The sequence below is a fragment of the Pongo abelii genome, chromosome 19 (genome assembly GCF_028885655.2).
Source record: "Pongo abelii isolate AG06213 chromosome 19, NHGRI_mPonAbe1-v2.0_pri, whole genome shotgun sequence".
Taxonomy (NCBI): domain Eukaryota; kingdom Metazoa; phylum Chordata; class Mammalia; order Primates; family Hominidae; genus Pongo; species Pongo abelii.
The window spans coordinates 12,697,333-12,713,961 of NC_072004.2; the positions used below are offsets into that span (position 1 = coordinate 12,697,333).

Genomic DNA, 16,629 nt, shown 5'->3' on the forward strand with positions numbered 1-16,629 from the left:
GCTGGGATTACAGGTGTGAGCCACCACACCCAGCCAAGAACTGGAATTTCTAACATGTTCCCAATTGCTGAAGATGCTGGTCCGGAGGCTACACTTTGAGAATGCTGCACTCGTTGCTGCCCCAAGTCTCTGGCTCTTTAATTCTTCCTCTTGGTCCTCTTAGTAGCAATGGATCTGGTATTGCTCCAAGCCTGCAGCTGAATGGTCACATTAAGAGAAGTCAGGGTCTGCACCAGGCACAGCCCAACACCAGGTACAGCCCTGCTTCTGCTGCTGGAGTTGCCCAACTCCAGGGACCCTACCCCGTGCTGAGGAGTGAGGTCCCTGCCTTCAGTGAGTTCTCTGTGGTTCCACGACCTGTTTTCTCCTTTTTCTGGCATCCTGCTGGAGGCATGAGGTTACAGTGGAGAGCAGAGGACTGCAGGAAGACTGTTCTTATCTCGGTATCTTTTTTCTAAGTTCTAAGTCAGCAAATGTTTATATGCTTGGCTGACCCAAATTAGCGATAGCTTTGGGGACAGAAATAGGAATAGCCCGCAACAAAACTCTGAGGCAAGAACACAGATTCCCTTGTGAGGAGCCATTAATCTTCCTCCAGGGAGAATGAGTTAGATGTGTGGCTGATTGAATTTACAACAGTATTTTAATTCAAAATCACATGGACTTTTTTTAAAATTTAGAATCCAAATTCCTTTTCAATCTTAAATGTCAAAGTTCTTTTAATACAAAATGTTGCCATTTGATACTCCCCAGGCTGGCAGCAGAAGTGGTTTTTTATGTATTTTCCAAAAACCCAATTGAGAGGTGGGGGGCACCATTGCTTTTGTTGGCCTTCATGGGAGGTGGCTAAAACCCACAGTCTCTGAAGTCACTGAGAAGGCAAACCTCAACCCCAGGCCCATGGCAGGATAGTTTTCCATGGTGTGACCTCAAGCCAGTGCCCCATATAACACCCCTTAACCTCTGAGGAGAAGAGCATGTGGTAAAATGCAGCATGTGAACCTCTCTGGCTTTCTTCCCAAGTCCTTGCTAAATGGAGATAGTTTCTTCCACCCTGTGGCAGAAGGTTCCAGAAGACCTTTGTGCTCCTGGCATCAGAGAACTGGACCGTGTGAATCATCTCACAGGGGAGTTATTAACACCAAGAAGTGATGAATTGTAGTTCTACAAAGCTGAGATACAGGAAATACAGTGTTTCTTAGAACAATTAATAAGCTTTGCTAATAAGAATTGAACAGCCTCAGAGACATGAGAACCCGTTAAATTCCTCCTAAACCCCAAGCCCAGTTAAAACCAATTGTGTTTGGAATGTCACTGATATCCCAAGATCTATTCATGCTATTCCTTTCAGGGAGTTTCTAGAGGAAAAGGGCATGTTATTCTTTTTAACCACTTAAGGCCACACGAAGATCCATTCCTTTTCTGGGTTATGTAAGTAATTAAACTACACCAATATACAATACCTAACTAAATGATTACCAGGAGACAGGACAGAGGTAAAGACCTATTGATACAGATTGTATAGATCCACAATGGCCGCTGGACTTCCAGCAGACTTTGTATCATAATCTGGTTGCTTAGGGGGAAAGGGAGTTGCTTTGCAGAACTCCCTCGACATAAATTCCACCTGCGATCAAACGCAGGCAAAGGCAAGCCTTATTAAGGATGATGACCAGACCCAACTCAAAGAAAATGCATGAGCAACACAGGACAGCTGCACGTTAATTTCTCAGAATCACTGAGTTAGGAGAAATGGGAGAAAAGGGTCATCTAAAAAGGGAGGTTTTGCAGAGAAGCTCATTTTAAGAGTAAAAAGCAGAAAGCAAAGATAACTGAAAAACAGTTTCTAGATCAATGGTATTCAAGAAGCATGTTCATTTTTTTTTTCTATAAGAAGGGAAGTCTCTTAATATTTGGTCAAAGTGAGAAGGATGCCTGTCAACTATTTTTGGCACAAGGAAGCCAGGTGGGGCAATTCTGCATGTTCCTTCAGCCAACATTGTTAACGTTGGGGTGAACAGGGAGATTTATAGAGAGTGTGACCTATTAACTCCCCAAGCAGCATCCTTGAAGAGGATACTATGGCCAACTACCATTATGGTAGCCATCATGCGTCATGACTACAACTATGTCTGCTTGATCTCCAGCAAACCCTGCTGAAAACTATGTTCAGATTCAGCATGGTCTTAAGGGTTGAATGAGGCACATGCGTGCGCGCGCACACACACACACACACACACACACACACCCCGATCTGGTCAGAAACCTAATTTTTGTGCTGGCCAAGATTTGGAAGAACATTTCATCACTTGCGGCTTACAGTAGACCACTGTTCTAGTAGCATTGGAACTCTGGATCATGTGATTCCTCAAGTTGTCCAGACATACAATTCAGGGGAAAAAAAATCAATGCAAGTCTGTAACTGCTAATCAACCTCATCACTTATCATGAAAAGTGATTATTTGTGGCTCCTGATTGAGATTGTTCTAGATTAGGAAAATCAAGGCAAAATGTAGAATTTTGCAAAATGATGTTCTACTTCTTTGCTCAGAGGAGTTTATGAAATCCCTATAAGAGGTGCTATGAAGGGTGATGAGCAGGCGGTCATGGGAAGAGAGTGAAGGCTGGCATTCCGCCCAGGTTGTTCACGGCTGCCATGTGTTCTGTATGACTGACCAGTGCCTGTGTCTACTGGTTGTTAATATTTTACATATCACACCTTGAAAGAGGTTAGAGTTGTCACAGGACCTATGCTCCTAGACCTAACTGATCCTGGGCAAGTCAATCAATTTCTGTGGACCTCAGTTTCCCCATTCTGTGCACGGTTGGAGTTAACTTCCCTGTCTCCAAGGTTCCTTCCAGCCCTCAAAATTTGATTCTCTGCTTCTCACTCAACACCCTTGGTTGCATGTTCCTGACCTACCAGCCACACACTTTATCCAGAGTACAGTCCCTTCCTCCAAAGCACCACCCCACAGACACAGACCACAGTCATCCCCCGAGCCTTTTGCACTCTAGGGCAGAGCAAAGTCAAAGAGGGTGTTAGTTACCCAAGTCTACACCTCTCCCTCAAACCAGAGCGTTATTTCTGTTTTCAGTTTTCCACCACCCCTTCTATTTCCTCCGGAACTTGGAATGCCCTGCCTCCATCACTTCTCTTCTTGTTGCACATCCTGCCTCTGCTATTCCCCCTGTTTGAGGCTTTGATTCCACTTCCTCTGTCTCCTATGGCTTCAGGGCCGCTGGTGTCCTCCAGGCCTGTCCTCTCTCATTGCTTGTGGCCTAATAAAGGCAATCACCTCCCTACTGTGCATAGCTGAGCAAGCACACCAGCAAACTCTGAGATACCAATGCCCTTAACCCAGCCTCCACTCATGTTTTTGTGTTTCCGTTTCAGCACTGAAACATCCAGCTGAATTCCATGAGCAAAGAAAACATTTGGATAGTGACAAGGTAATTTTTGCAAATTTCTTGACCCAAGCTTAGACTATAGGTTATGAATCTCTGAATGCTAACCCTTGGCAGATGCGTGTAGAATTCCTACAACAAACTCAATCAATTTGCCAGTCCCTTGCCCTCATATCATATGGAATCTTACTCCTATTAACCAGTAACTATAGAAATGGGATCAACTATATTAGCTTTGAAACGCCTATTTTTTAGCTTTTTTAAAAAATGTCCCCAATTTTTCTAATGTTGGAAGAAATTACAGTAGGGATGCGCTAGAGTCAAAAACACTTTAGAGAAGGAAGTGGAGTCGGCTTTCAAGCTGCCTTACCTGTTATTACTGTCATTTCTTAACAACAATCAGATTTTTAAAAATCCAATTCAAGGGTAAGGCACGGTTTATGAACTTATTTGTAGCTACTTAAAGGCAAAAGGTTATTTTGCTTTTTTCCCTTCTTTTTTTGTAACATTTGAGAGTGAGATTTGGCGTATATTCTGTACCTTCATAACAAATCTCTGCAACCTGAATTTGTCAATAATATATTAATAAATACTATTTAGCAAGTATCAACACTTTGAGTGAGAAGGAAAGACAAAGAGAGTATCTGCCTGCTGGTATTTCCTTACCTGAGAGCACTAGCCTTGCAGCTTGTCTATGGGTAGAGAGGAAGAGGAGGGATCTGCAACTCTTCAAAGTAGCTCACAAGTGGCTGTGATTCCTACTACCTGGAGAATAACAAAGAACAGCAGACTCTTATCAGAACTGGAGTGATTCCCAGACCCCTCTCAGGGGGCCACTGGGAGATCCACTATAGTGAGATAAAAACCCAGAGCTAGACATCAGAAACCTGGGGTCCAGTGTTGGCCCTCCCACAGCCTGCAACAACCCTACCGACAGCCCCATCAAGAAGATATTGAGACTGGGTAAATAACCCATCTCTTCGTGCCCGTCCAACTCCTGGTGGGTCTGAATCTGTAGGCTTTACATTTTCACATGTCCTAAAAGAGAAGTCAAGCGAATAACGGGAAAGAGGCATACGTTGTCATGTTATATTAGATGGATTTAGGCAATGTTTTAACTCTGATCTTGGTTAATTTTGTGACTGTTTTCAGAGGAAATGGAGGCTGGGTGCTGTGGCTCATGGCTGTCCCAGCACTTTGGGAGGCTGAGGTGGGCAGATTGCTTGAGTCCAGGAGTTCAAGACCAGCCTAGGAAACATGGTGAAACCCTGTCTCTACTAAAAATTAAAAATTTTAAAAAAAATTAGCTGGGTTTGGTGATGCATGCCTGTAGTCCCAGCTACTCATGGGACTAAGGCAGGAGGATCACTTGTGCCCAGGAGGTCAAGGCTGCAGTGAGCTTTGATTGTGCCACTGCATTCCAGCCTGGATGACAGAGACCCTGTCTCAAAAAAAAAAAAAAAAAGGCAATGGAATAAGATTCGTTATAATACAAACAGCCTAGTATCCTGTTATAGTAACATGTTATTAACATGTACCAACCTGCCTGTCCCCGAAAGAGCTTTAGGTTTGTAGCCCTGATGTGGACCCAAGCTCTTTACCTTCTTATCTTATTTTCCCATCTAAAAATTACTCGACGGGTCTTTGTAAATGTTCCTTCATCAAAATGTGGGACACCAAGAATATTTTCATGTTTCATTTATTATTTTAAAAGGTTATTTTCTCCTGTGAGATAAATTGAGTTTTTTTAAAAGGTAAAACTAGGTGATTTCTCTTGTTTGGGTTCTACAGGCTAAAAATTCCCTGAAGCGCAAAGCCAGAAACAGGTGCAACAGTGCCGACTTGGTTAATATGCACATACTCCAAGGTAAGGCTGCAAGAAATCAGACACCAAGAGATGCTGCAGAATGGTGGGCCATTTTCCCAGAGTTACTTGTCTCTGTACAGTTGCTAAGCCCTCTTAAAAATCTCCCTTACTATTACAAAGTGGCAGTTTCAAGTAATCATCTAAGCCTTCTACGCCACGTAGATAACCAAGTTGGGAAGCCATAAGATAGTCAAGCGGGTTAGAGACTTGGGCTCTAATCTCAGCTGTGCGATCTCCTAACTCTAAGGCCTGGGCAAATCACATAACTTCTAGGAGTGCATGGAGCACATCCAACATGTGCTGACAATTATTACTAATCTGGATCATCACTCACTTTGGAAGAAGATCACAGTTCCCTTGCTGCCTCTGTGTTCTCCAGGTAATTAATTGTCCTTTGCTGATGCCTTTACCTTCTGGTGTGCAGGGAATACAATCTGAGGAAATTAGTGCTGATCAAAGTAGGCCTAGTTCTGCCTTAGGGTGCCACCTCTGTGCTGGGGTATGTGAGACAAGGCAAACAAACAACTAACTGGTCCCCATATTCTGACATCTGGATGCAGGAGGAGCGGCTTCTACTCCCGCCACATAAGTTGCCTTCCCTGAGACAGAATCCCCGAGACCATTGGTGCCCACCCTAAAAGAGGTCCAACCCCTAATTTGACAGTTACCTATGAGATATTTGTTCCTTGAACACACACTGTATTGGGTGTCTGCTAGGAGTTGTCTGCCCTGCCAGGCCAGTGGGTTCAACGGTGAATAAGCCACAGGTTTGTGCACTCAAAGGGTCTCACAGTATAATAGAGGATATGAGAATCACATTTACAATCCAGCATGGAAAGAAAGGAAATGCCTTTTTTTTTTTTTTTTTTTTAGCATTTTTCACATTTATGACAATGAGCACACAGTAATGCTATAATGAATCAGAATGGACAGGGGAGGATTGAGGAAATAGGCTGGACCGTGAGGGCTGAGCCAGGTAGAAAAAGATGGAAGGGTGTCGCAGTCTGAGGGAACAGCCTGCACAAGGCCTGAATGCTATTTCTCTAGAATGTGGATTTCCTTCCAAGACTGAACACTAGCTTTAAAGCGCACGAAAGGCTCTGAAATATCCTGGAAATTGTGAACCTTGGTTCTTTGATTGACATCATTTGTTATTTATTCTGGCTTTCCAAGACTGACCCTTTTTCAACCCTAAAGTAGGTGGGATATTTTGAGACAGAACTGTTTACAGGGTAGGGAAGAGAAAGAGGCCAACGCTGAAGTCAAGGGAAGGCTGTGTGGGATGGGAAGCTTTGATCTGCGTGAGGCAGCCAAAGGATGCCAGGTGTCTGGAAAACAGAGAAAAAAAGTCCCTCAAAGGGAGGTGACAGAATTCTTACCTCCTTTGCAATGGTGTCTACAAGCCTAGAAGCAGCTGCTATGTGAGCACAAAAATCACAGCTGCACAAAAAATCCAAAGGATGTCATTTCAAATGACATACAGACCTTTCAGGCTGGGTGTGGTGGCTCACGTCTGTAATCCCAGGACTTTGGGAGGCCGAGGCGGGCGGATCATTTGAGGTCAGGAATTCAAGACCAGCCTGGCTAACACCGTGAAACCCCATCTCTGCTAAAAATACAAAAACTTAGCCAGGTGTGGTGGTGGGCGCCTGTAGTACCAGCTACTCAGGAGGCTGAAGCAGGAGAATTGCTTGAACCTGGGAGGCGGAGGTTGCAGTGAGCTGAGATTGCGCCACCGCACTCCAGCCAGGGCCACAGAGGGAGACTCTGTCTCAAAAAAAAAAAAAAAAAAAAAAGACATACAGACTTTTCAATGATCAAGTTAACAAATAAAAATAAGTATCATGTGTGGCAAGAGTTACATGCGTTCCCATACACTGCTGGGGGGAGTGCAATTGGGTCAACTTTTCGGGAGGGCAATTTGGTAACCTGTATCAAACGCCTTAAAAACGTGCACACCCTTTAGCTCATAATATAATGTCTAGTTATAATAGCCCATAATATAATGTCTAGTATTTTATTCAAAGAAAATAATCAGACAAAGATTTATCTCACAGTGATGTTTATCGTGGAATTACTTTAGATGGTGAAAAATAGTGAAATGTCTAATAATAGAGGATTGGCTGAATAAACTATGGATCAACCACACAATCGAATACTAATACAAGAGTTATTAAGAAATTATTTTTAGGCGGGGTACAGTGGCTCACGCCTGTAATCCTAGCACTTTTGGAGGCCGAGGCGGGCAGATCACCTGAGGTCAGGAGTTTGAGACCAGCCTGGCTAACACGGTGAAACCCCGTCTGTACTAAAAGTACAAAAAAAAAAAAAATTAGCCGGGCGTGGTGGCACGCGCCTGTAATCCCAGCTACTCGGGAGGCTGAGGCAGGAGAATCCCTTGAACCCGGGAGGCAGAGGTTGCAGTGAGCCGAGATCGTGCCATGACAAGAGCGAGACTCAGTCTCAAAAAAAAAAAATTTAGGCAGCTAGAAAGGGTAAAAGAATTCTCGGTGGAATTTTCCTTTAATAAAAAGCAGCCCCAAACCATTTCTTCTCTGACAGAAAGCAGTCTGAAATACATATGCAAACTAGGAGCTTTTATATGTAAATGTCGGCAGCTGTACCTGGAAGCCAGTTACATTGAAAATGGCGTCTCCCGCTCTCTTCCTTGTCACCACGTTTACCAGTGTCATGGCAGCCTCCAGGTACCACATGTACAGTGATCATGGCCGCCTCCAAGTGGAGGCCGTATTTGCATAATAAAAGACTAGGGTGGGAGGGCCAGTCGGTTCACGGGCAATGTAAATGACACAACTGGTCAAACCAATCCCCTGGGCCCTATGTAAATCAATCACCGCCTCCTCAAGCCTCCGTACAAAATCGATTGCTCTCTGCCGCAAACCGGAGACCCTTCTTGGGCGATCCACTTTCTCAGCATGAGGAAGGTTTTTTTCTCTCTCTTTTTCTACTAAACCTTCCGCTCCTAAACCCATTCCTCGTGTGTATCTGTCCTGAATTCTTTCTCGACCATGACAAAGAACCAGGGTATATACCCCAGACAACAAACCCGTTTCAATACCATAGAGCTACTACAAACAAGGCTTTCAAAGAGTAATTTAATGAGAAAAGGTTTACAAGACAATGTTTAGCGAAAAGAGCAAAAATCAAAACTATATTTGCTGCCAAATTCTGGGAAGAAAAATTATATACTTATTATATACTTAAACTATGTTCATAGTCAGATTCTGGGAAGAAAAACATAAACCTACCAATCAATATAAATAACTAAGAAAGACACACAGGTCTTAAAAATAGGTGACACTGGCCAGGCGCGGTGGCTCACGCCTGTAATCTCAGCACTTTGGGAGGCCGAGGTGGGCGGATCATGAGGTCAGGAGATCGAGACCATCCTGGCTAACACGGTGAAACCCCGTCTCTACTAAAAATACAAACAACTAGGCGGGTGCCTGTAGTGCCAGCTACTCAGGAGGCTGAGGCAGGAGAATGGCGTGAACCCTGGAGGCGGAGCTGGCAGTGAGCCGAGATCAAGCCACTGCACTCCAGCCTGGGTGACAGAGAGAGACTCTGTCTCAAAAAAAAAAAAAGGTGACACTAAGTAGGGATTTTCCTGAAGCCTTCATTTTTTTTGCACACTTTTTTTTTTAGCATTTTTCACATTTATGACAATAAGTACACAGTAATGCTATAATCAAACATATGAAATGTTATTTCTTCCATCATTACAGTCTTGAATTAAAATATCAGGATGTGAACTGCACCAACCCCCAGTTCAATTGCATGTCTCTGGTGCCTCCCATGGGGTCCTCTTTTGTCAACAGAAATTGCGAATTAGCTTCTTGGAGCATAAAAGATCTGCTAGATACAAAATGACTCCTGCTGCCCAGGAGTTTATTGCCCAGTTTCAGAAGCAACAAGATGAAGGGTTTGTCCTTGTAACTGCTAGAGGCAGTCAAAGCGAAAGAGATCTATAAGAAAAGGAAGAGTTAGGAAAGCCTTATGCTGGGACCCAAAGGTACGATGTTGGTAGTGGGGAGTGGGGAAGCAGTTCAAGGTGGGGAAAGGAAATAAGCCAAGGTGCAAAGGTGAATGCAGCAAGACATAGAAGACAGAAGGATAAGGACCAGGCTCTCTGGAATGGTAGATTTGGTCTGGAGAGCCACAGGTCATGACAGGAGGTAGATTAAACTCGTAGCAGTCTTGAAAATCTGGACTGAGAGATGTGGATGGTGGGAAGCATCTTGTATGGAGGCACCAGAAGAAAAGAGGGCTTTCTGAAGATCAATCCTGAGTTGGTACACAGGATGAGTCAGAAAGATGACTGAGGCAGAGAGCCAGCAAGCTGCCCTTGCAAGGAACTGTAAGGGGTGCTTTGGAGAGGATGTGGGCTTTGGTATGCCCATTCTTTGGTTTGGAGTATTGACATTCCCCCCGTTTAATGTGAAATGCTTTAAAGAGGCAGCTTCCACAGCCAAGCCTGTGGCAACCGATGGGACATCCCTAGACCTCTTCTGTATGGAGAGTTCTAGGTCAGTGCCAGACACAGGGTCTGGGGTTAGCAGGTTGATAATAATAAAATAATGGGGCTAAGGGACTTGTCTGTAAATATCTCACTTTCTAGATTTATGAAGTTGAGAGTGAAGGTGCAAACTCTTATAGAATCTTAACTTACAGTTCTCCATGACAGCAATAAGTTGGCTGGATTCTCCTCTGGGTTCTTCCACAGAAATAAGTCAGGGCCCAACCTAAAAAGGAAGTTTGGTGTCAGCTGTATCGAAGTGGATTTAAGGCTCTGTACGTGACCTTTCACACCCTCCAAATGATGAGAAACTGCCTGTGGATGAATTCAACTTTTAAAAATCCCTCTGTTTGATTAAATAACTGTTTCAATGGAATTTTTTTTCTTTCGCAACTGACCTGGACATTTGACTCAGTCGGTCAGGGCATTGACTAGTCCAAAATCCTTTAAAAGTCATACTAGTACTACTAATTATAACAACAGATAACATTTACTGCAGGCGTAGCCTGTGCCAGTCACTGTGCAGACCAAATGTGCATCCAAGTGCCATAGCTTAGGGTCAGGCAAACAATACAGGCCCTGCAGACTGGTTGCTTACAAAATCTCCAAATTGTACATTTTTTCACAAATCCTCGCAAAGCAAGCTTCTCTAACTTTTCCATGTGCCTCTCGATTTGCCTTTATTTGGAAGTGTCTAGGCTTTGGTGCTAATCCCTGTAAAGTGATGATGATTGCATCGAAAAATTATTAGGATGGTAGAGCACAATGTGACACAATCTTTTGTAGCCACAAGCCAAAAAACAAAAGAGAGAGAGAGAGAGACATCAAATTCTAGAACTGATCCTTTTCATTTCAACCCTTTAGCTTCCACTGCAGAGAGGTCCATTCCAACTGCTCAGATGAAGCTGAAAAGAGCCCGACTCGCCGATGATCTCAATGAAAAAATTGCTCTACGACCAGGGCCACTGGAGCTGGTGGAAAAAAACATTCTTCCTGTGGATTCTGCTGTGAAAGAGGCCATAAAAGGTAGTTAGAACAAATGGCATGTCTCTCCTTGGTGCTATTGAGATCTCAGGGCAGCCTGGAGCTCTGACATACTAGGATCTTTGGGGATGAGGGCCTCTCACCAGACAAGAGCCATACCATGGGTTGTTAGTCCAGTTAATTCTCCATAACCAGGGATCCTGGGCATTTGTTGCAATCCCCATTCTTGTACACCCCAAGGCCAAGTCAACACAGGGTAATTTTGCTCTAGTCAGGCAAGTTGAGAACCTGACCAGGTGTAATCCTCAAAACATCTCCCCTATAAGACCTCCATTACTTAGGAGTCACAGTCATCATCCTGTTTAGCCTTCCTTGTTTAAAGAGAGGTAGACTGTATCAGCGGAAAGAGCACTGGCCCCAGACTAGAAAACCCGGACCCTAGGTCCAGTTGCCCAAGTCACTTCACCTTGAGATGGAGGTGACAGTACTCACCCTGCCTAGCTCACAGGCTCCTGGGAGTGAAGTTCGTGGTAAACAGTGCATGTAAAAACTCTGACAGCTCTCACTTGCTCCACGAAGTCAAAGGACAAATACTCAAAAAGGAGACACAAATACTGATTCTGTTATAAACCGTATAAAATCATTTTGTAGACTTTAGACTTTTTGAACAACTGATACTAGGTGGACCCAAACAGCCTGCCAGTACTGAATTCACTCACAGAGGCTTTGGGGTGGAACCCAGGAAAACTATGGTAACAGGGAGAAAGGGGAGCTTAATGCTCCTACAGACACATTTAGCTTTCTCCAGCTATGCCCTCAATCCGCTCTGAGAACTATTGGTAGATACTAATACGCAGTATATATTTAAATGTTTTGACACATTGTCAAAAAGTATGTGTAAGGGCATTTTGTCCAAAATTAAGTTTATTATAAAACTTGTCATCAAGTTTATTCACATTCTAAAATCTTGCTCTCACCCTGCGATTCAGAGGCCACAGAAATTTTGCCTTTGGAACTGGTAAATATGAAAATATCAGCTCCAGGAGAGGCAATATACTCGTCTGTCAGTGCCTACTTAAATATCCCGCTGTGATTTTCTCTCTCATCTACTCTCTCCCTCTCCACTAAATATCTGGGGCCTTTGAACTTGGCCTTGAGTATTCAAGAGTGCACTGCCACCATCTTTACTCTGATAAGCTCTTGGGCAGGTAAAAATCTCCATCGGACATCTCTTGTTTCTTAAAACATTCTGTTCTGTGCCTGTAAATTTATTTATTTATTTTTCTTTTGTTGGGTGCATGTAAATTTATGATTTATTTTTACATGATAGGCAAAAGATCTCCTTTTAATTTGCATTCTTTGGTTTCTAGTAGATTATATTTTTCTTTGTGGTTATGTATCATTGGCAATACATGGCTTTTTCTCTTTCGTGCTGAGCATGTTCTCACTTTACTGCTTTGTGTATGCTATTTATATAGGGAAAAAATGCTCATCCTCCATCTGTCACAGGTATTTCACATCCTTTTACCAGTTTGTCCTTCACTTTTTATTTTTTTGTATAGTCAATTTTACCTATAGCAGTTCCTAATTAATCTGTAGTCAAATCCGCTCATCTTTTTCATTATATTTTCTGAATTCATTTTTACTGAAAATATTTCCTAACTTAAAAATATAGAGTTTATTCACCTAGATTGCCTTGTAATACCTATATACTTTTATTTTTACATTTAAATCCTTAGTGTGTCTGCAACTATTTAAGTGGTTGGTTTAAGAGAGAGGTCTAAGTTTTTTGTTTATCACAGTTTTATGATCTATTTTACAATTTGTGTTAATATCTGTCTTCACAAGTTTCTTTACATTTGTCTGATTTTTCTAATGTTTCATGGCTACTCTTGCAAGTATATTTTAAGTGAAAATTAGAATCAATTTTTTGTGTCAACTTCAATTCTATTGCAATTTTTAGGATTGCACTGAATTTATATGTTAATTTATGGTGAATTCATATGTTTAAAATATATAACTTTGTAAATTCCTCTGTAGTATCTATCTCCACTTATTCAAGTCTTTTTTTATTTCCCTTTGCAAAGTTTGTTGTTTTTAAGTTTTAAAGTCATATTGATTATTGCTGATATATGGGAAACCTATTAATTGCACACATTCATTTTATAACTGGGCAGTGTCAAAGATCTTAATAGTTCCAATAGTTTCTCAGTTTATCTCAAGCTGTCCAGGTCTAAGGGAATGGAAATTTGTTTTCTGCTTCATTTTTATTTTCTGCCTTGGTTCACTGGATGGTACTTGAAAGGCAACATCATGATTAGCATATTATAGAATTAATATAATTTCTAAAAATCTATGTAGTATATTAACAAAATAAATTACATATAATGTTTACGTATTTTATTTATGAATATGGTATATATTATTTATGCATTATATACACTTTATATAAATTATATATTATAAAGTATACTATACTATATTATACAAACCAAATAATATATATCTTATATAAAATATCTATATCATATAGATGTTTATCTTATATATAAAACTATATATATGAATTATATAAATCACATGTTTATATTATACAATAATATGTTAATATATAATTTAATAATTATTGATATATTACATAGCAGAATACTATTATTATTGATACCTTGCCAGTGCCTCAAAAGTAATATTATATTATATTCATTATATTATATTAGTGTTGCTGTATGTTTTATATTATGTTATAATGTCTTATATTGATGATTACATACATTTTTGTTTTGTTTCTCTCTTAAATGGGGATTTTTCTAGTCACTCACATCTGTATATGATGTAGCCTTTAGTATAGGGTAGATATTCTAAGGAAGTATTTCTCTATTCCTATCCCACTAAGAGTAGTTTGCAAGATAGATGTTGAGTTTTTAAAAATGCTTTCAAAGCATATCAAAAGATGATGAGGTGGCTTTTCTTCTTTGACCAAGCAATGTGATGTTGCTACCTTTCCTAATCTTCCTTGAATTTCTAGGGGAAAACAATCTGTCATAAATTTGGTTCTAGAAATTGCTAGTATTTTATTTGGGATTTTGCATCTATTTCGTTATTAGTTGGGATAATGCTGGCTGGGGAACAAACCACAAAACTTCAACAGCTTAACACGAAAGGTGTATTTCTTGCTTAGAAAGAGTTCAGAGAGGCTTTTCCTCCATGAAAAGCCTCCTTCAGTCTTGTTGCACCATCATTCCCTACAGCGAGGGTGGCACTTTTTCTTAAGGGAGCAGATAATAAATACTTGAGACTGCCCCTGTCACTACTCCACTCTGATGTTGTAGCAGGAAGGTTGCCATGTACAGTAAGTAAACAAATAGGCATGACTATGTTCCAATAAAACTTTATTTACAAAAACAGGCAGCAGGCACACAGGCCTTAGTTTGCCAATCTCTGCCCTAGAGCTTTGTCATTCTCTGAATGTATCCAGCAAAGGGGGAAGAAAAGATGAGAAGTTTCATCCACTTATTTAAAAAAAAATCTCAACCTGGAAATGAACACATCACTTCCACTCACATTCCATTGTGAGAACAGTACAAATGGCTGAGAAAGGTATTCTCTGGCTGAACAGCCATTTCCAGCACTGCCTCTATATTATGGAAGGGGGATCCTGGTTTTTGATAAGTAGCTAGTCCTGTCTGCCACAATATTCATAAATGATGCTCGTCTATGTTGTTGTTTTATATTTTTCGGATTTAAATGTCAAACCTACACATACTTCACAAAATAGTTTATAATTACCTTTTCATATTTTTTCATGTTCTGGAAGCATTTAAATATGATCACAATGATTGGTTGCTTTTAAACATTGCTTACTAAAATCGTAGGAAACCAAGGAAATTAAGAAACCAGTACCTTTTTCAAGAGTAGTTCTTCGAGTTTTTTTCAATTTTGTCCATACTTATTTGTCCACTCAAATTTTCTCCTTAATTTGTACAACTTACCTATTACTAAAAATTCTCACTCCCCTCCTGAATTTTAAATGTATTGGCCTCAAATAGTAGACAGTATTGGCTCCCAGTTGTTCTAAGTTTCCCTGAAGAATCATGAGCGCCCAGTGGAGGAGGAAGGTAATTGTGAGGAATTAGGATGTATAAAAAGAGAAGAGGGCTAAAATGAGGCTCCCATGCAGAAGTATTTAAGATAGAAGCAGGGAATCTGTGACTAATAAACAAAAGGAATGGCTAGAGAAAGAGGCAGAAGGTACAGGGTGACTTAATCCAAGAAAAATCCAAAAGTGGACAGCAGTAATGGGCAATTGAGCACCTGTTACTCATCTACGCATCAGCCTCTTTAGCAATGACCCTTTAAATGTGCCTGAGTTTTTACGGGCAAGGTGAACAGGAATATCATAAAGACAGAGGGAGTTGCTTAGAGACAGCTACAGAGAGCGCATTTAGAGACAGCTATAGAGAGCGCATTTAGAGACAGCTATAGAGACAGCTATAGTCCTTCCAATGGCGAAGGTGACCCAGCTCACTATTCTGTGTGTCACTTCTTGTGATCATATCTTCGCCCTTGGTTGTGGTTGCACTGTGTATCATTCTTCCAGCCTCTGTATATTTTCCCTCCCCTTTCCACGTGCCTTTCCAGATGTGTTTACATTTTCCAGCTCTCTCTGCAGCTGTGTTTCTGAGTTTCTGCCAGGCTCTGAGAGGATCATTTACTCATTGTCTCCCTCCCTCCAAACTTCATTAAGGACCAACAATTCTCCAACCCTGCAATAGAAACTCTAGAATCTAGAACCTTTCCCAACACAGGGAAGGACATTTTTGACAGAGGACTGTCCCTACCCTGGGATTTTCCTTCTTACTCCCAGACATCATCCCTCTTGCAGTCAGCTGGATGAAAGTACCACGTCTCTTCCCCTCTCCTCTTGAGTACCAGTTTCTGATCCCACTCCCAGCCTGCAAGTTGACTTTCTGAATTCATAGAGTCTTACAGTTTCCAGATGGAGGGAAAAAAACAGGTTCATCACCCTAAAATGACATTCTGTGGGGGAATAGGAGACTTGGTCCTCCTCGGGGCCGTATCTGAGAGCATGCACCTCATTGCCTATTTCCCCTTCGTAGAAAACCGCTTATCAGGCCAGAACACTGAATACCAAAAGCATTGTGTTACATGAAAGCGATGATTCATGAGAACAGAAATCATATCCTGGAGTTTAGCATGGTCTTGCTCAGTTTATGAGTGGTCATTATTACTGAAATATCCTTCTGTGTTGAGACCCCTACAGGCTCACTTCTAGCTTGTTACTTCTCTCACTGGTCATCAGAGCATTTTCTTCACTTAACGTGAACATCCCTTAGCTCCCACGAAAGTTGTATATTGTCCAGATGTCTGACTCCTGGCTTGAGTAAAACAGAACCCAGGCTGGCCTTCCCAGCTTTACCAATAGTAGAAGGGCCCAGGTTTTCAGCTCCAAAAGACAAGCATCTTCTCCTAAAGTGTTCTCACCTTTTCATGGGACTGGGTCAGTCTTCCCACCTGAGTCAAGTTTTTCTGTTGTTGTTTTTTTAAGACAGAATTTCGCTCTTGTTGCTCAGGCTGGAGTGCAATGGCATGATTTCAGCTCACCGCAACCTCCGCCTCCCGGGTTCAAGTGATTCTCCTGCCTCAGCCTCCCAAGTAGCTGGAATGACAGGCATCCGCCACCACACCCAGCTAATTCTGTATTTTTAGTAGAGATGGGGTTTCTCCACATTGGTCAGGCTTGTCTCGAACTCCCCACCTCAGGTGATCCACCCGCCTTGGCCTCCCAAAGTGCTGGGATTGCAGGCATGAGCCA

At 41.7% G+C, this 16,629-nt stretch overlaps 1 protein-coding gene across 6 annotated transcripts in view; it reads left to right on the plus strand.

Annotated features, from left to right (window-relative positions):
- MYOCD (myocardin) overlaps positions 1–16,629 on the plus strand; it is a 98,835-nt gene that overhangs the window by 46,897 nt on the left and 35,309 nt on the right. For all 6 annotated transcript variants that reach the window (XM_024234315.3, XM_024234318.2, XM_024234316.2 and 3 more), the window contains 3 exons: positions 3,398–3,453; positions 5,200–5,275; positions 10,677–10,838. In XM_024234315.3, the coding sequence (XP_024090083.2) occupies positions 3,398–3,453; positions 5,200–5,275; positions 10,677–10,838 (294 nt within the window). The remainder of the gene's footprint in view (positions 1–3,397; positions 3,454–5,199; positions 5,276–10,676; positions 10,839–16,629) is intronic.